The following is a 19,907-nucleotide window of genomic DNA, read 5'->3' on the forward strand; positions in this document are numbered from 1 at the left end:
CCATGAAAGCTCAGGATACCCTCTACATGTTTTGTTAGTCTATAAAGTGCTATCAGACCATTTGTTGACTTAGAACAGTATTTCTCAACCAGTAGTACGAGTACCCTTGGGGTACTCGAGAGAAGTCTGGAGGGTACATCAACACAACTGAAATTTGGAGAAAACTGAATTTTTGTTTTACCTTTTACAAAGCTTTATTATTTGTGTACTTTTTACACCCAAAAATTTCATCGTCTGCTCGGCTACGATTAAGTTGTTTAAACAACTGTGTTGCAATAGTAGAAAAAATTGTGTGTCTGAAAACTAGGCTCTGGGAGTACTTACAATTTTTTCTGAAAACGGGGGTACTTTATTAAAAAAAAAAAGGTTGAGAAACACTAACTTAGAAGACAACTTCCCCCCCTTAAACCATGTTCATAGCAATGTAGTCATTGACAAGGTTTTGTCATTCTCTATGTCATGTGTTGGCAGAACCTTACAGTATAATGCATTTCCAGAAATTTTATGTGTAAATCAAGCAATAGCTTGGGCGGAGGCTTTAGGCAACAATGCTTATCTGGGAGGAACAGGCAGGGATTCTATAAAGCTAAGAAGCTAAGGACAGAAGGGGGAGCAGTCTGCCATCAATTCCTGACAGGAGGGAAGGGTCTTGGAGATTATAGGGTGTGGCAAGAAGCAAAAGTGGAGGAAGCCACAGGGAGCAGAGGAAGCTTACAAGTGGTAAATCCAGAGATGTCAGAAATTCCCCTGTGTAAGCAGTCAAATACAAAGCAAACCGAATATACTTTCTAATAATCTGAATATGGGATTTCATTTGTATTAGAAGCCAAATATCTCAGGCACTGGGTTTTACTATGAAACAAACAAACAAAATCTTTTAACATTGCAGAGATTCCAGTCACTATATAGAGTACAAAGTGGAAGAAAATAACCACACTATCCATGAGACTCATAAGCCTTTTAAATGCCTCTCTTGACCTAGCTTATTCATAGACCAACAGATTTTTTTGTTTTAAATTATTTAGCTTGCTGTTTTCACCTTGTTCTGATTATTATTAAGTTAAAGAGAGGTTGGCCATAATAATTCTATTGCAGAGACGACTCTTATTCTGCAGTAATATTTAAACAGTAGAATCTAATTTCTTCCCAACCAACAAGTTCCTATCTTATCAAAATGGATATTAAAATGGTAATAAAGCTAAGAAGTCCTACCAATTTATTTTCTCAGTATTCTTTTAAACTGGATTCCACCAAACTACTTACATGAGATCTCGATTCTCGGGGTAGCAATGAACAGAGAGTTTGTCTGTTTCGATTATGGGCATCAAGATCCACAAATATAACAGACCAAGAGCAGCCCTTTAAATAGAATATGAAACATAATATTAATAAAGAAATTAAATAGAGTTGGCAGAAATTAATAGCAAGAGCACAATCTAAGATCACAAAAATCTTTCCTCTTCATTTCTAGTAACTACTGTTTGGACTATTTAACTAAGGTAACATTAATTACATCTTCTATTACAATCAGTAACAATTCAAAAAAGACTGGTGAAAGCAGCAGATTTAATGGTTAAAGTTAAAAGGTAAAGGGTCTTTAAAAAACAACCCTTAGCCAAAATTGGAGAGAACAACCCACTCTCTTCCACTTGAATGAAAGATCCCAAAACAAAACATTCCTTACACATGGCCCAAATATTCCAATACTTAAATTTAATGGTCACTTTTGGATCTTAAGTTGTAAAATATAAGGTTTACAAGAGGAATATAATTTCACTAATTTCAATTTTTGACAAATACATGAAATGGAGTTTACCACCAAATAACATGGGCCACTTAGGGCTGAGTTTTGAGTCCAAAGGTCCACCAGAATGTATCTGACTATAAGTCTGGGGCCTTAGGGTAAAATCTATGGCCCAAGGGAAGACAATGACAGAACTCCCTGTGACTTCACTCACCTCGTTGTTTATATTGTCAGATTTAATTATATGAGATGATGGAATTAAAGCTCAAAAACCTTCATTCCAACAAATATTTATTGAAGTGATAAAAGGACCTGAGTCAAAAGACCTGAGTCAAATGAATTTTTCCAAGGTGAAATGTACAAATAAATATCAATTTATCTACTCCTTAGATTCACAGCTGGTTTATCTTAGAAGACTTTTCAACTGTTTTTAATAAAAGAAAGGCTACATGACTGCCTCTTCTAGAACATGCTGTCAATGCTAAAGACTCCTATAGCACATATAACAACATTCTGTGACTATTACTAAGAAATGTGTATTGCACAAAGAAGGTATTTCAATCATTTCTACCAACATGTGAAGGAGAGATTTTTAGAAGCTACTTTATGAGCCATTGAAAATTTTGAAATATTTTTGGGTACCAGCACTGTTAAGCATGTCATATTCGTCCTTCTGTAGAGTGCTGCCAAAAGAATGTTACAATATGCAGCAGTTCTTTGCAAAAGAGGTTGTTTTAAAATAAGCAGTGTCCTCTTCCTTCACATTGCTTTCAAGTGATATTTCAAAAATCATTTTCCTTTTATAAAAGGAATCAAAAGGCAATTACTGATTTGTTGTTATAAAAAACTGTTTGCTATAATAATACTATACCAGTTTATCATTGTACTAGCTTAGTATTGTGATACAAACTGACAGTTTAGCCTTTTAAATAACTTTTTCACATGATTTGCTACAGATCTCAGTGAAACATTCCTTTTATCAAAGATAGAGAACAGTAAGTAAAAGTCATAACAAAGCTTTATTTAAATACCAGACACATGACTGTGAGCAGCATTTCCATAAGGGAGATGACAAAGCTTTTTGATGCATATGGGAACAGAAAATATCCATTTTTTACATCCCAACATTTAGTTTCCTTTTTAAAGAGATTTAAAAATGTTTGTCTTTCCTCCCTCTCCCAAAATCAAAACAAAATATCAATCTCTCACCCAAACCATGTAGCTAATCTGGTCTAGAAACACTCCTACCAGTGTTTGAATACTCAACACCAATGTAATTCAAACTTGTAAATGTGACCCACACAAGGGTTTCCTTGCTCCATGAAACCATCTAATGAGATCAATAAAAAATGATGGCTGATCAATAACAAGGGAGGCACAACTGGTGAGCCTCTCCCATACAAGAGAAAAGGATAGGCTGTTATAGTCAACCTTTTCATGACAAAAGGAAGTGCTGTTGGTAGTGCCATCCATAGAGGATGAGGGTGTGGAGCTAGGACAAAATCCCTCTCTGCCTCATGTCCCTCCTCTTTTTGCCCCTGCTCTGCCCCGTTCATTCCTTCCCCCAAACTCTCACCATGATTTGCTCCCTCTTGCCCCCACTGTAACTCTTGCTCAAAGCTCCCGCCCCCGAGCTACATGACTGGGTGGATTACTGGGGAGTAGGACTGCCAGATGGTTGAAACAAAAATACCAAACCACACCCCCGCACACCAAAACGCACCGGGAAAGAATTCTGTTGAAGGGAGGGGAAAAAGTGGGGGGGAGGGGAGGGACCAAAGTTGTTGAGCAAAAAAAGACCTTCCCCTAGGTCTTTTGGCCAGCAGCCATTTTGTGGCAGCAGCCTTGCAAACCAGGTAAGCATGGGGGCTGGTGTTGGGAGCCAGAGGGGGACTCGGGGCATGGGGTGGGGGAGGGGGTTGAATGTGTGTAGGGTTGCTAGGTGCCCAGCATTTTCACCTCCTAGCTGGGGAAAAATTCAGAAAATACAGGACATCTCATGTGTCCAGTATTCTCTGAATTTTTTTTTACCGGGCAGGAGCCGAACATACAGGACTGTCCAAGTGAGTACCGGACACCTGGCAACCCTGCTGGGGAGGCTAGATGCCATGAGGAAACAGGTGGCAGCCTGCCCCCCCCCCCCCCACCATTATCAGAGTTCTGTATCACTCAGGGGAATGAAATGCAGCAGGCTGAGGCCAGGTCAATTGCCATGGTGAAGCAGAGTGACCCAACGGAGTGTCAGCAGAGTGGAGAAGGCTGCTGCATTCCTCTCCTTGCTGTGTCTCCTCCCACTGTTGGTGAATATGCAAGTGCCAAGTCGTGCTGCCGCCCCATGCCGGTCCCCTGATGGAATCTCCCAGATTGCCCTAGGCCCCATGGCTAGCCTCAGTATGAGTAATTGTCCTATGGTAGGGGTGGCTCTGGTTGTCGAGTCTTATTGGGAGGAAATGGAAAGGAAGGGAAGGATCCTGTCACACCTGCTACAGGCTTATTCAAGCTATCTTTAGTAGAATAGTGGTCAGAAAGATGCAACCTTAATACACGAGTGTAATCCATTAATTAAAACAATTCAGAACATATTTGCTCCAAGGTCCAGATCCTCAGTTGGTGTAAATTAGTGTAGCTCTATTGACTTCAGTGGGTACTGTTGGAGCTCAGTTTAGCCAATGACTTCAGAATACACATTGTAGCAGCTGCCTTTATGTTGAACTGTGGCAGAAGAACATCACAGCACTATGATAGCAACAACTTTGCTATGTACTCAAAGTATTCTCTTAGCAGGAAACTGAAGATAAATTGAAACTTCACAATTGGAAAAAAACCTTCCTGATAAATAGAATCTGAAAATACAATTGTGATGTTTTTAACCCAACTGTCCCTTTCACAACTATATGCAAGCCAAGTTGAACAGACAGGAAGAGAGAGTTGAACTGGCAAAGCTAGTCATTTAGCTACAGGAGAAAAAGATTTCAAGCACCCATTTTGTTTTTGTTTTTTTAACTAAATTAAAAGCTATGATAGAGTACTTAAAATGGAGAAAATACTTCGTATACTTGGATAATCAGATAATGCTATTTTGAACACCAGTGTCTTGAGTTTATATTTCTTTTCATCTTGGAAATAACCAGCACATTTTTGCATTTATTCCTTAAATCAAGTCATGCACAAGAAGAGACAGCTTCTATATTTCATTTTCAACTGTGTTCCTGTCAATTTGTGAAATCCTGCTGGGCATCTTGAGAGAAACCTGCATGCACTTGCAACTATACTAACACCATCAGACCGAAGGATCTTTGGAAAGATGAAGCTATCTAGCCCTTCCAGAAAGATTTTGCACTTAAGCTGCTGATGGTGTGAAAGACTTCAGGGAATAAAAATAAATATCATAATTTAAAAAAAAAGTCGGTGTCTGCATCTACATGAACACATGCAGAGAGAGGAGATGTATACGAAAGATGTAGTTACCAATTGTCAGATATGACATTGCATGTTGAAGTTTAAAACAAATCTTGAGAGTGTATGAAAAGTTTCTGTAACAGAAAAATATGTATATCTACTTACTTGAAACCCCACCCCCCCAAAAGCACCTTTTTGCTTCATCTTTAATTACATCTAACACATCCATCACCATCGTATCTAGCCACTAACCACAACAACTAAAAATGGCATTCTGTCTAAGAAATTCCTTGTCCTTTATTGCTTCTAGATTTAGCCGTTTTTATTTCAAAGAATTGTGTTTGAACATTATTTGGTCTTCATTATTTAAGGAAAGTTTAGGTTAGAAGATGGAATTCACGTCTTTAGATACAAAAACTCATTCAATACTTGCACTGGGGGAAAAATTTGCTTTTAGCAAAGAAAAAAACCTAATCTGATTTCTTCTCCCCTTAGAAGACTATTAGTCCATTTAAGCTGTGCCACATTCCATAGGGGCAAAAAGCCCACTCCTGCTTTTTAGGCTGCCAATTTACACTTGTCAGATGACTAGCAAATCTATTCTGGCTTTTGTGGAGGGATGAACAGAGGTTAATGTGTCTCAGAAAGCCCCATTACATGGGCAGCAGTTTGAAGTGAGCCCATCTGCCTCCTGTTTTAGAGGCATATACATCTCTTCCCAAACCCCACAATCCTTAGGAAATTCAGTGGACTCCCAAACTATCTTTCCCATGCAGACATTAAGCTCATTTTTCATGAGCCTAAGGCCTCTGGTGGACGAGTAGGCATCCTGACAAGCCCTCTAAGGCTTCCATGCTGCATATGCAGGCCTCCAATCAATATGCCAAGAAACTCTTAAGGTCTGTCTATAGGTAATGGGTATGAGAAGAGCAACAGCAAATGATCTCCTAGTGCCACAGTCTCAGGAAGAGCATATGTATGGGTGGGTGTGCATCCTAGAGGTGCTTGTCCTGCTCTACCTGACAGGTGTTCCTACAGAGTTGGTACCAAGGTAGAGGAGTGTGCTCAGGGAAGGTGCTTGTCCCACTCCGCCCCACTAGGAGCTCCTAGTGTTGAGCCGGATTGGGGTGCTCCTACAGAAGAGCATGGTTGAGGTGCTTGCCCAGCTTTACCCCACCAGGAGCTGGGGAGCAGGGTCATACAGAGGAGCGTGGTTGGGGCAGGGTGCTTGTCATGCTCTACAAACATGCACATATCTATGGATATGGGAGTGGATATCCATAGATTTTCAGGGTTCTAGACATATATCCCCAAAGATTTACTGTAGAGAAAGGTTGTGGGCATCAAGGTGCCTCTGAAATCTCACAGAGAATGAGGGTAAGCAGCTCTTTGTAACACTTGCTGGGTGATAATAAATTTGTACAGACAAAGCCATACTCCTGCATGTTAAGGGGGTACGCACACATAATGTTGGTCTCCTGCAAATCTCACATTTAGCAGGAAGTGAGGGGATATTCACTTGACCCCCTCCTAATGGCAGGCCAAGAGGTTGTAACATCTCAAGGTGCTGATATTGAGTATTCTGGACTTCTAGTAGAATCTAGGTCATTCTTCATTCTCTGCAGAAGCTCCTGATATTGCCTATGATTGTCAGGCAAGAGTGCCATATGTGGGGCAACTGCCTCCTCTTACGAGGAAGACAAATCACATGTGGATACATGTGGATCCAGATTTATCCCCTCTTCCTCATGCTCTGATAGAGCCAGTAGATGTCACACAAAAGAGGTACAGTGGACTGATCCAGGTGGTCTACCATAGGTATTGCATGGATCCTAACACTGTCAAGTAGAAAGGGTCAATCAGTTGAGGGGCACTCTACTGCAGTGGGATGATTGCAGGGCTTATCTGAGATACGTGCCTCTCCTAGAAAACAGAGGCAACATTAGAGCTCATGGATCACGAAGAAAGAGTGGGAGCAGAAGATACGGTTTTTAAACCCAAGAGCCCTGGGAGTATTTTTATCTGTAGAGAGAGACTCACGGAGGCAGGGAGAAAGCTAAGTTACATGAACTATGCTAAGACTAAAACTAAGTACAGTAAAGGATTATCTACACTACAAAATTTTGTGATGAAATTCATGGGGACACTGAAAAAAAACTGATTAAACCAAAATTGTGAAATCAAAATTCTGTTCACACTTGCTTCCTCTGTCAACAAACCATGTCCACATTGGAGCACCATCACTGACAGCATGAGCAATGCACTGTGGGTATGTATCCTACAGTGTCTGCAGACATCTTCTGTTAGGGGTTATAGAAAGACAACATGGAACATGTTGCTCCTTGGGAACACTGAATCACATACTGCTGTGTGTTCCAGCCCTCCAGTGGTTTCCAACTTCTTTTTGCACAATTTTTTTCAACTGCCATTCTTTTTTGGCAGTTCAGCATCTGCAATGAGATAGGACGGATACCCATACTTGTCTCCTATGCTCTGTTAAGTGTTGTGAGGACATCATGCATGGCAGTGCAGTTTATTATGAAATAAGAGAGACAGCAATACTCACAGGTGCCCAACATTCTGCAAGATAAAGACAGTAGCAACTTAGCATTCAAAAAACAGCTGCATAGGGTAGTCCACTTTTGGGCTAGGTAAACCAGCATTGATTGATGGGATTGCATTGTCAGCAGGTGTAGGAGGAAGACCAGTGGCTACTGAATGTTATGATGTATAAAACAGCCTTTCTGGAGCTCTATGCTGAGCTGAACCCCAGACCTATGGTGTAAGAACACCAGAATGAGAGCTGCCCCTCTACATAGAGAAGTGTGTGGCAACTGCTATCTAGAAACTGGTGACTCTGAATTACTACCTGTTGGTCACAAATCAATTTGGAGTGGGAAAATCTACTGTTAGGGCTACACTACTGGAAAAGTGTGAGGGGCAATAAATCACACTCCACTACAGAGGACTGCAACTCTTGGAAATATGTATGAGTTAATGGATGCCTTTGCAGAGATAGGCTTCCCTAGCTAGCGTGGAGGTAAATGGCACGCACACTCCAATTTTAGCTCCATACCACCTTGCAATTGAGTACATTAATAGGAAGGGGTACTTAATCATGGTGTTATAGGTTCTTGTGGACCACCATGGGTATTTCAGACATCAACGTGAAGTGGTCTGGAAAAGGTCATGTTGTATGCATCGTCAGGAACACTGGCCTGTACAGAAAACTGTAGGCAGGAACTTTCTTTCCAGGCCACAAGATTACACTACTGAGGAATATAGAAATACATGCAGTAATGCTGGGAGACCCAGCATATCCCCTCACAACCCTCTCTCTTGAAACCTTACTCAGCATTAACAAGCATTTGAACCACAGGATAAAGCAGATGTGATATGGCAGTCGAATGTGTCGTTGGAAGATTACAGGCATGCTGGAGATACCTCTATGGCAGGTTACACCTTAAAAGAGGATAATATTTCCATGGTCATCGCTGCATGCTGCACTTTGAATAATCTGCGTGACTAGAAAGGTGAAATATTTGCTCAGGAATGGAGACCTGAGGCAGAACACTTGGCTGACGAGTTTGAGCAGCCAGATGAGCCCGGAAGGCTGCAGTTTATCAAAATGCTTCTTCAAAGCCTTCACAATTTAAAGAGGGGCACTAATATACATCTGTTTTGGAGTTGCTTCCCTGGTGAATGGGAAATAAGAAAAGGATTTTTTTTAAAAGCCTGTATCTGGAATCAAAGTGATTTCTATGTGAATTTGTGGAACACAAAAACTATTTTCCTTTATCAAACTTTGCCTTTATTGATTAAGAGAAAGCACAGTAGCACTCACCAAAATATGTGCAAAGGAGAGACTTAGAGAAGGCGAAACATCAAAACTGTGTACGTCCCGATATCATTGCTAAAGTTGTGAGAGGAAGTGGAGTGAAGGGGAAACTGAGGCATACCAAAAAATGGAAAAAAACCTGTGGGTGTAGAAGATGGGTTGCTTGACAATGAAGTGTGGATGTGGTGTAGTGCAGGTTGAGCCCTTGAACATGTCTGTTTACTTCTCCATTACTTTTATCATCTGTTAAGTTTCGTCCTTTGAAATGTTTCATTCTCTTTTCTGCTTTTTGGTTTCACAGCACTCCTTTTGTTCCAAGATGCAGCACCTCACTGAATAGGACTTCTTTGCTGCATCTTGTCCTCTTTCTTATATGCTAGAGATGATCAGCAGAAGAAGTGTGTGGCGTATACCCCAAGGACACATCTACTGAAGCACCCATGGAACCTGCAGCACAGGAGTAACACGTATCTCCAGGAAACTTTCCTGGAGAACTCTGGAGGATTCCTTTGAGATTTCAACACCCTGTTTGGCCATGCCAATTGGGGGTACACAGGACAGTGTCCAGATCACAGAAACACAGCCAACCTCCCATTTTTCTGTACCTTACACTAACCTCTGGACTCTGCAAGACACAATCAATTATCCTGCATCTCATCTCCCACTTCCTGCTCCCCAGAGATCAACTGCAGAGATTGGCTCCAGAAGTGGAGAAAAGTTCCTTGCTGTCTGCGAAACTGGACAAACCCGCAGAGAGCTCCACAGCCTCATCTAACTCAACCTCCACAGCCTCGTCTAACTCAACTTCTTCATCAATAATTTCATCCTGGCTGTGTCTAGACTGGCCAGTTTTTCTGGAAAATCAGCCGCTTTTCCGGAAAAACTTGCCAGCTGTCTACACTGGCTGCTTGAATTTCCGCAAAAGCACTGACTTCCTACTGTAAGAAATCAGTGCTTTTTGCAGAAATACTCTTCTGCTCCCGTTCAGGTAAAAGTCACTTTTGCGCAAAGCTTTTGTGCAAAAGGGCCAGTGTAGACAGCTCAGATTTGTTTTCCGGCTTTTTTGCGGAAAAGCGCATCTAGATTGGCACGGACGCTTTTCCACAAAAAGTGCTTTTGCAGAAAAGTGTCCGTGCCAATCTAGACGCTCTGTTCCGAAAATGCTTTTAATGGAAAACTTTTCCATTAAAAGCATGTGCGGAAAATCATGCTAGTCTAGACGTAGCCCCTCTGTGTTATGGGCAGCGGAAAGGGAGCCTATGCCCTCCGAACTATCTACATCACTCTTGGTAGTGGAGGAGGGGTGCATTCACCTCCTTATAGAAATGGCAGGTCTTAGGTGCAGCACTAGAGCAATGGTTTGCCACCTTTCCCATTTGGTATGCCTTCCTCAGCTGCTTTATCTTTGGACAAACTTCAAGAAATGTGCCTATATATATCCCAATTCCTATGGACCAATCCTTTATCAATCTTTGCTTTTATTGATTAAGAGAAAGCACAGTAGCACTCACCAAAACATGTGCAAAGGACTGCACAGACTCTGCTCCCCATATATTGATTAGATCCAACTGACAGCATTTTGCATTTGTGTGATAGGCAGCCATGGTCATGTAGGAACATGTAAAGATACCTATTCACACCAGACTGCAAGCAGGAAATAGAATATTAAATTCCTGGGCATTACAAGAGGGAGGAGCAGATTGTTTAGCAATTTACTTAGTCATAAAGTGGTTGCACCAACTCCGGCATTCATATACTGCAGAGGGTGGAGAAAAGACTATCTTAGACATTCTTTATTAGATAAAAGGCACTTATAGTAATGATTCACTTCTTCTCTCTAGGGTCAAATGTAAGTTGAATGTATTCGGAACCTGGCCCTAAGACCGCACATGCTAACCACTGATTGAAGGATGTGACACAGAGCTAGCATATTTGCAACGCAGATGTTATACCATTTATAAAGCAATATTCTGCAGTGAACATTTCTGATATTCACCTGCAAGCTGTACAAATACAGTGACTATTCAAAAGATAAGCTATTGATTGTGAACTTATAAAAAAATCTTAGAAAATATCTTTGATGCTAAAATAACAACATATGCAATATGCAATTAGAGCAAGAATGGAGCATTAGAATTCCTGGATTCTATTCCCAACACTGCTGCTGATTCCCTAGGTTATTTAAGCTTTGTGCCTTGTTTTACCCACTTCTAAAATGGGTATAATTACATTGGTCTGGCAAAATGGCTGTGAGGCTTAAATAGATCAAGTTTCTAAAGCACTTTCATATCAAGGAACAAAAAGTCCTCGATGCCTGCTAAGCGTTGTTGGGTGTATCAAAGGAAGATTTAAAAAATAATGCACCATTGAAAGGAATCATCTACAATTACTACAAACAGCAATCCACTTTTTCATTGCAACCTTTCAAGGCAGTATGCCCTGATGCATTTTAAGTGGAATATAACAACATTTACACTTTCAAAGATCCTGTGATCCCTGGAGGCTGCCAGGGAAATGGTTCTTTTTCTGGCATTACAGTACATTAATGCCGTGTCATTCAGCCCCAGTCACCAGAGCAGCCTCCCACTGCGTGGCCTTGGCCATCGGAGCAGCCACCTGCTGAAGCAGCCAGAGCAGCTACCTGCTGGGTGGCCTCGGCCCACAGGAGCAGCTGCCTGCCGCACCGCTCACCTTCCAGCAGGAAGGTGAGTGCTGCTGCCCAACTCTGCAAAGGAGGTGGGAGATTTTTTGTGCATGGCCATGCAGGTGCACACCCTCCAAGGAACTCTGATGATTGCCAGTGGTGAGCTTCCTACAGCTAGCAGACTACTGGAGTTCCAACAGAGGCATATGAACTCCCCCTATGCACTCTTCCCCCACATCTCTCACGCATTGGGGCACTGGAGTCCCACACTTCCTACTCCTCCTCTTCCCTCTTAGCGCTTTCATAGTGGCATGAATCTGTTGATTCATATTTCTTCCCTACTCCTCCCATCTCTCCCAGAGGTTCAACAGTCATGAACATGGAATGTGGAAATAATATGTTTACACTCATCTCATGGTTCACCTGGCTTCTCGGTTATATCCCTTCATCTGTCTACCACCACCATGTCTGCTTTGTCTACAGTAGAAAACATTGTCATTGTTTTCATGTATTCCAGCTTGTCTGTATTCATTTGTTCTCTCTTGTTCCATAATTAGATTGTCAGCTGTTCGGGGGTAAGGCCTGTCTTCTTATTCTGTACTTGCATATCATCTAGCAATTGGATCCTATTCTATAACTCAGGCTCCTAAGCATTACAATAATACAAGTAAGGAAATAGTAGCAACCATTAGCTCACTTAGCACTATGTCAGTGAAATGACTCAGCATTGGATTTGCAAGTCTAAATAAAGGTGACTTACAAAAAAATGCCCAAGTCTCTATGCTCTTTAGTTAAGACAATATGAAGAAAGGCTTTTCTTTGGTTACTGTATAAAATTCGTCCTGATCCCTTACCCTGGATTTACCATGGGAATCTAATTTAGCTATATCTTAAAGCAGGATTTTAAACTTTCACATAGTCACTCTGCAAGTCAGCTTTGTCTCTGACTTGAGGCAACAGAAAAATACCAATATGTTTATTAAAAAAAAAAAGCCAAAAACATCAAGAATGATGTTTTAATAAGATTCCCAGACTCAGTCAGTCCTCAAGTTTTTTATGTTTTCATTCCGTGTACAGCGTATATAGATATATTTCTCCAGATGTTGATTTTTAATTAGATCACTGCTACTTTGAGTACATATGGTCACATAAAATTATTTAAAATTTCAAGGATCACTTTCAATGAACTATTGTATATCAGGAAAAGTTTTAATATAGTGGCTGTAGGAGGAAAAATTTAATATTTTCAAAATCAAGTTTTCAATAATTTTTAACACTAAAAGGGGAATTTGCAAAACTAAAATATTCCATCCATTAATATTCTTTTTTCAGAAATGAAGGTAAGACAAAAAACTGCCTGAGACGTGAAAGAATGAAAACTTGAAAAAAAGAGTAAGTGGGAGGAAGTTGAAAATAATTTCAATGTTTTAATGTCACAGCTCTGCTTCTGTGCTCACTTTTTTGCCAAAAGTCACTTGCTTTGCTCTTGGAACTTGGTTATTGGTGCACGTATGGCACTGTTCACCTCTCTATACAACAACAATGTATACTTTCCCCAATGACTGACAATGTTTAATGGTGCAAAAACAAAATTTCCTCCACTCCCCACCTTTTCAGGGTCATCAGTTTTGAATGAATACTTTTGACTCCAGAACTGTGTTGTATAATACATCTAAAGACCTATATCCAAAGTTTTTGAGAATGTCTGGAAAAAATGAAGTCTGATAAAAGAATTACTTTTTAAAATGGTTTTTAATGTATTTGAGAAGTAGGGGAGAAACCCAAAATGAAATCAAATAATAAAACCAAATAAACAGACATGTGCAAGGCTGGTAATAGAGAAGATTCAAATGATGTGCAACCTACATGCAATTCAAAATAGAAATGACAGTACATAGATTACATAAACAATAGGATTTTTTTACACTCTTGACCAAAGATGATAGGGAAGTAGAATAAGTTGTAGACATTTCAATCTTTTTTTTTTTTTTTTTTTTTAAAGACACACACAACTGAAAAGAGAAATAAAACTTGCTACATATAAGAACTAATCTTTTATTCAATTACCACTCTGTACCTGAAAAAGTAACAATTTAATTTACCATTTGGGAAATTGAACTGATTTTGTTACATTAATTTTACACATCCATTAATGTAGGTTGAAAATAATTTGTTAAAAAGAAGCTGTTAATTAAAAATATAGAATGAACTAATACATTTTTTCATTACCTGATTGCCGAAGAGGTTGAATCCATTAATCGCTTCTAGAGCTGCTTTTGCTAACCCAACAGAGCTGAGGGGAAAAAAGAAAAACATATCTGTCATGCTTAAAACCTGGAACTTAACAAATCAACACTTGTGGTTTCTCTCAGAAGTAGGATCTCTTCTTGCTTAGTATTTTGTGTTTCAACCTTAAGCTAATGAATGATGATACAGTAGACTGTTTATTTTCCAGAATTTCTCTTTTCAGTTTTCACTTTGTGTTTAGAGGACAGAAACCATCATTTGGAAAAAAAATGTGTTTGCAGTTAGACATTCAGCATTCTGTGTTTCAAGGCCTTTCTAGCAGAATAGCAGGTTTATTTTCTACAGAATTTCTGTACACTCAGCTCTCAGACACTGAACTTGACAAAAGAAACCTCTGATCAAATAACTATCTGGTCACCTTATCTGTTGCATAGAAAAAGGTCTACTGTTACAGGAAACGAGACCAACATTTCTTAAAGAATGTCCACCTACTTAACAGAAAAAATGCGTTTTTTTCACAGGCTGCATCTTCCACTGGAATTCCACCTCTCATATAATTAAAACAGCCAGCAAACTTGGTCTGGCATTACAAGATAATGGTTTTGCTATTAGGTATCAATCTAATTTTGGATGTTCGTTTTTATATTTTTATGGGTTATGATTAGGTAGCTAGACAGATGACAGTTGACATGCGATAATTAGCACAGAGCTTGTTGCCCAGGTTCCACCTTTAACTGTCCATGCTTCCCATTACACAATAAACATAGTAGCACATAATTTTATAAGTGTTCTCTCTTGTGTCCATGACCATTTCATGCAGAAGAGGTACTAGGAAACTAGGATTATTGTTCTAGGAGTCAGAGGAAATAGTTCACTATGACATTAGATTTTCTTTATATTTGTTGGTAGCTAGTTAAAACTCACATGAAAATATTACCAAATTTTAATCAACTTGTGACATTTTTACAATATATGTAAACAACTGAAGAGATAAAAAAGGAACCATCTGTTTACAAATTCTACAATTTTACAATTCTACAATTTTCTAAATACAGATTGCAAACCAAATTAAAATGTATAAGCCTTTCTAAATTATATACTTTTAAATCAAAGTTTTGCTAAAGTATGATTCACAAAGCATATATTGTAATATCATGTGGCCTATATGTAGTTTCCAGTTTTTCATTGTACAGGTTCAATCTCTCAAACAGGACTCCCTGTGCAATATCCCTGGTCTGGTAGGACCACTGATGTCTCAGGCCAAGAGTCCCAGTGGAGGGCTAGTTGCTGGGAGCCCTACAGGGGGGGCAAAAGCCGAAGGGTAGCAGTGGCAGCGAAACCGGGAGCCCAGCAGTAAGACGGCTGCCCAGTGCCAACACTGTGGGAAGTGGGGGTGGGAGGGCGGAAGGAAGTGGGGCTGGAGCACAGATGCCAAACTGCATGGCAAGATCGGGAGGCAGGGGGCCACCCCACAGCGTAACCAGGAGCCTGGCAGCCCCTCTACTGCCCAGCGGCTCAGCTGTATAGAGGGACTACGAGGCAGTACGGCTGCCCCATGGAGCCGGGAACCTGACCACGGGGCTGCCTGGCAGTGGGGATTTTGCTTGGTAGCACAGCAAAAAATCTGGCAGTCCTGCTACCTCCCAGCAGAGCTGAAAAGTGAGGCTGGGAAGCAGGGGGGCTGCCAACCGAGGCTGAAGCCCAAGCAAAGCTGTTGCCCTGTAGAGCAGCTGGACCCCATCAGGGGGGCTGCCCCATTGAGCTGGGAGTCTAGCTCTGTGGTTGTGTGTGCTTGCGGAGGGGCTGCCACGGTGGTGCCAAGAACCCTGTGTGTGAAGGGCCTGACAGCAGGTAGACACTGGTGGAAGACTGGCAGTAAGATCATGGCTGGGGGAGCCAAGAAATGACCTTCCCTGGTCTGGCAAAATTCCTCATCTGGGAGCCGTCAGGTCCCAAGGGTGCCATATCAAGGAGGTCCAACCTGTATATAATCTTATGCTTTCAGGGATCATTTAGCACAGAAGCCGCAGCAGCAGCATTTTCTTCTAGCTAGCACATTTTTTGTGTTGAACATTTTTTAAGAAAAAAGTTTAAGATGGTCTAATACAAATCTACAGTCTTTTGACAGATTTATCTGAGATTTGAATACATCATGAAGAGATAAAAGACTTTTTTACTATTGGAGTATGATGACTGTTATTTTTTCAAAATTTAGTGAGCAGGCTCATTTTCATTATCACACTTTATACTTTAATACTCTCTAATAATTAACATTTTTATGTAAGTCTTAAAGCAAAAAAACTAATAGCTATCTACTGCTAGAAATGTGGTGAATCAGAAACCTCACCATAAGCAGAGGAATGCCAAAAAAGGCACCATCACTGCACTATTCTTTTAAAATATATGCTACTAAACTACATGGAACAGAACTTCAAATGTGTCCACTATATTGGAATAATAATGAGCTAAACCGTTCATATAGACAAAAATGGTTTGACATTAGTATAACTGCCCAAACCTCAGCATTTTAAAATTCACAGGGCTTATAAAAAGTAAAATATTAAACTGGCAGATTAATGACAGTTTTATTATAGACTATGAATAGATACTACACAAACTAGGAAGACCATTTTAGACAGACTGCTTACAAATCACATCTGTGGCCACAATGAAAGTACATGAACCTAGATTAACTCCTGCTGCCTAATGAAATGGAGTCCTCTTATTTTCTTCAATGAGTGACTGCTTGTATATGTTTAAAATGTCAATCAAAATGACAGTGTCCTTTCACCACTATCCTTGGGTATCTTTTATCTAGTGTTATCTGTCACCTTTCTCCTTACTTGTCCCTACATCATAAGCAATCTAACATACTGCCTCCAAGATCATTTGTTGACATGATCTTGCTAATTTTCTAAGCATATCCTCCTCTTAAATGTCTTTACTAGTTTCCTCTTACCTTCTCCAGCATCTAATCTCAACTGCTTGTTTTCACTTTCAAGTCTCTGTCCAACTCTAATTCATAATCATGTGCATTTATTGATTTATATATTTACATGTTATAAGCATGCACAGTGTTTTCAGAGTTCATTATAAAATGACAGTACCCTCTTTAAGCATAAGATGTCATTATTTAAAAAGAAAGATGATTAAGGAATAGGAGAAAGAACACGGGGGATGAGAATCGCAAGATATTGTGACATAGGGATGGATTTTGGTGGAGTTTTTAAAATTGTTGTTATCTATGCATCTTGTTGGTTTGTTTAAAAAGTGGCTGAAATTGAAGGAATGTGGCACAAGAGAAAGGGTGGAGGGCAGTGACGAGAGGCAAACTGAAAGAAATAAGTATTAAGGAAGGATTCAGTTGCACACAAGGATGCACCAGACATAAATCTGTCAAGGTGCAAGCATGCTTGTAAGAAGCAAAACCAAAAAACTGTCATCAAGGCAAGATGAAAGTGATATGTCATAGGGTATAAAGGGGAGCAGAATTCAAGAATATTCTGGAAGACAAAGTCTCCATGCCCAAGGAAGTGAAAGTACCATAGGAAAGTAGTAAAAGCCTCACCTTCCTATAAAAATGGTGATCACAATCAGTTCACTTCCCTTTCCAGGGAAAGGAGAGACAGAAAAAGCTCTTCATACATGAACTCATTGCCACTGCTGAGAATCTCAGTATCAACCCCCTCCTCACAGTCAGTACTGGAATGGGTTACCTACAGAAGTGGTGGGATCTCCATCCCTAGAGGTTTTTAAGTCTCGGCTTGACAAAGCCCTGGCTGGCTGGATTTAGTTGGGATTGGTCCTGCTTTGGGCAGGGGGCTGGACTCGATGACCTCCTGACGTCTCTACCAGCCCTATGATTCTAAGTCTACCGTCCGTGTGAAGTTCATAGAATCATAGGACTGGAAGGGACCTCGAGAGGTCATCGAGTCCAGCCCCCCGCCCTCTAGGCAGGACCAAGCTCCATCTACACCATCCCTGACAGATGTCTATCTAACCTGTTCTTAAATATCTCCAGAGAGGGAGATTCCACCACCTCCCTTGGCAATTTATTCCAATATTTGACCACCCTGACAGTTAGGAATTTTTTCCTAATGTCCAATCTAAACCTCCCCTGCTGCACTTTAAGCCCATTACTCCTTGTCCTGTCCTCAGAAACCAAGAGGAACAAATTTTCTCCTTCCTCCTTGTGACACCCTTTTAGATATTTGAAAACCGCTATCATGTCCCCCCTTAATCTTCTTTTTTCCAAACTAAACAAGCCCAGTTCATGAAGCCTGGCTTCATAGGTCGTGTTCTCTAGACCTTTAATCATTCTTGTCGCTCTTCTCTGTACCCTTTCCAATTTCTCCACATCTTTCTTGAAATATGGCGCCCAGAACTGGACACAGTACTCCAGCTGAGGCCTAACTAGTGCAGAGTAGAGCGGCAGAATGACTTCACGAGTTTTGCTTACAACACACCTGTTGATACAACCTAGAATCATATTTGCTTTTTTTGCAACAGCATCACACTATTGACTCATATTCAACTTGTGGTCCACTATGACCCCTAGATCCCTTTCCGCCATGCTCCTTCCTAGACAGTCGCTTCCCATCTTGTATATATGGAACTAATTGTTCCTTCCTAAGTGGAGCACTTTGCATTACTCTTTATTAAACCTCATCCTGTTTACCTCTGACCATTTCTCTAACTTGCTAAGGTCATTTTGAATTATGTCCCTATCCTCCAAAGAAGTTGCAACCCCACCCAGTTTGGTATCATCTGCAAACTTAATAAGCGTACTCTCTATCCCAATAGCTACATCATTGATGAAGATATTGAACAGTACGGGTCCCAAAACAGACCCTTGAGGAACTCCACTTGTTATCCCTTTCCAGCAGGATTTAGCACCGTTAACAACAACTCTCTGACTACGGTTATCCAGCCAATTATGCACCCACCTTATCGTGGCCCTATCTAAGTTATATTTGCCTAGTTTATCAATAAGAATATCATGCGAGACCGTATCAAATGCCTTACTAAAGTCTAGGTATATGACATCCACCGCTTCTCCCTTATCCACAAGGCTCGTTATCCTATCAAAGAAAGCTATCAGATTAGTTTGGCATGACTTGTTCTTCACAAACCCATGCTGGCTATTCCCTATCACTTTATTACCTTCCAAGTGTTTGCATATGATTTCCTTAATTACTCGCTCCATTATCTTCCCTGGGACAGACGTTAAACTGACCGGTCTGTAGTTTCCTGGGTTGTTCTTATTCCCCTTTTTATAGATGGGCACAATATTTGCCCTTTTCCAGTCTTCTGGAATCTCCCCTGTCTGCCATGATTTTTCAAAAATCATAGCTAAAGGCTCAGATACCTCCTCTATCAGCTCCTTGAGTATCCTGGGATGCATTTCATCAGGACCTGGTGACTTGCTGACATCTAACTTTCCTAAGTGATTTTTAACTTATTCTTTGTGTATCCTATCTTCTAAACTTACCCTCTCTCTGCTTGTATTCACTACGTTAGGCACACCTCCAGACTTCTCGGTGAAGACCGAAACAAAGCAGTCATTGAGCATCTCTGCCATTTCCAAGTTTCCTGTTACTGCTTCTCCCTCCTCACTAAGCAGTGGGCCTACCCTGTCCTTGGTCTTCCTCTTGCTTTTAATGTATTTATAAAAGGTCTTCTTGTTTCCCTTTATGCCTGTAGCTAGTTTGATCTCATTTTGTGCCTTTGCCTTTCTAATCTTGCCCCTGCCATGTCACTACCATGGTGCAAGAGACAACATTGGTAAGAAAGAGCTCCTATCAAGGATAATGAGAAGGATTAAGGCAGGGGTCAGCCACCTATGTCTCATGAGCCAAATATGGCTCCTCTGGTGCCCCAACTCAGCCCCTCCTTGCTCCCCCCACAGCAGGAAGCCAGGGCTGACGCTAGAGCCTTACGGCCCCTGCAAGACTGGAACGCAAGGGGAGGGGGGAGGAGAGGGAAGGAAGGGGGAGCCCTAAGGGTATCCCAGATCTGGCATGTGGGGAACAAGC

General features: G+C 40.8%; 1 protein-coding gene across 9 annotated transcripts in view; it reads right to left on the reverse strand.

Moving 5' to 3' along the window:
• Positions 1–19,907, reverse strand: part of PHKB (phosphorylase kinase regulatory subunit beta) — a 238,260-nt gene that overhangs the window by 124,813 nt on the left and 93,540 nt on the right. For all 9 annotated transcript variants that reach the window (XM_006121183.5, XM_089781466.1, XM_006121180.5 and 6 more), the window contains 2 exons: positions 13,855–13,918; positions 1,264–1,359 (listed from right to left, as the gene is read on the reverse strand). In XM_006121183.5, the coding sequence (XP_006121245.1) occupies positions 1,264–1,359; positions 13,855–13,918 (160 nt within the window). The remainder of the gene's footprint in view (positions 1–1,263; positions 1,360–13,854; positions 13,919–19,907) is intronic.

Source organism: Pelodiscus sinensis, chromosome 12 (assembly GCF_052426305.1).
Source record: "Pelodiscus sinensis isolate ZL-2025 chromosome 12, ASM5242630v1, whole genome shotgun sequence".
In the NCBI taxonomy this organism is placed as follows: domain Eukaryota; kingdom Metazoa; phylum Chordata; order Testudines; family Trionychidae; genus Pelodiscus; species Pelodiscus sinensis.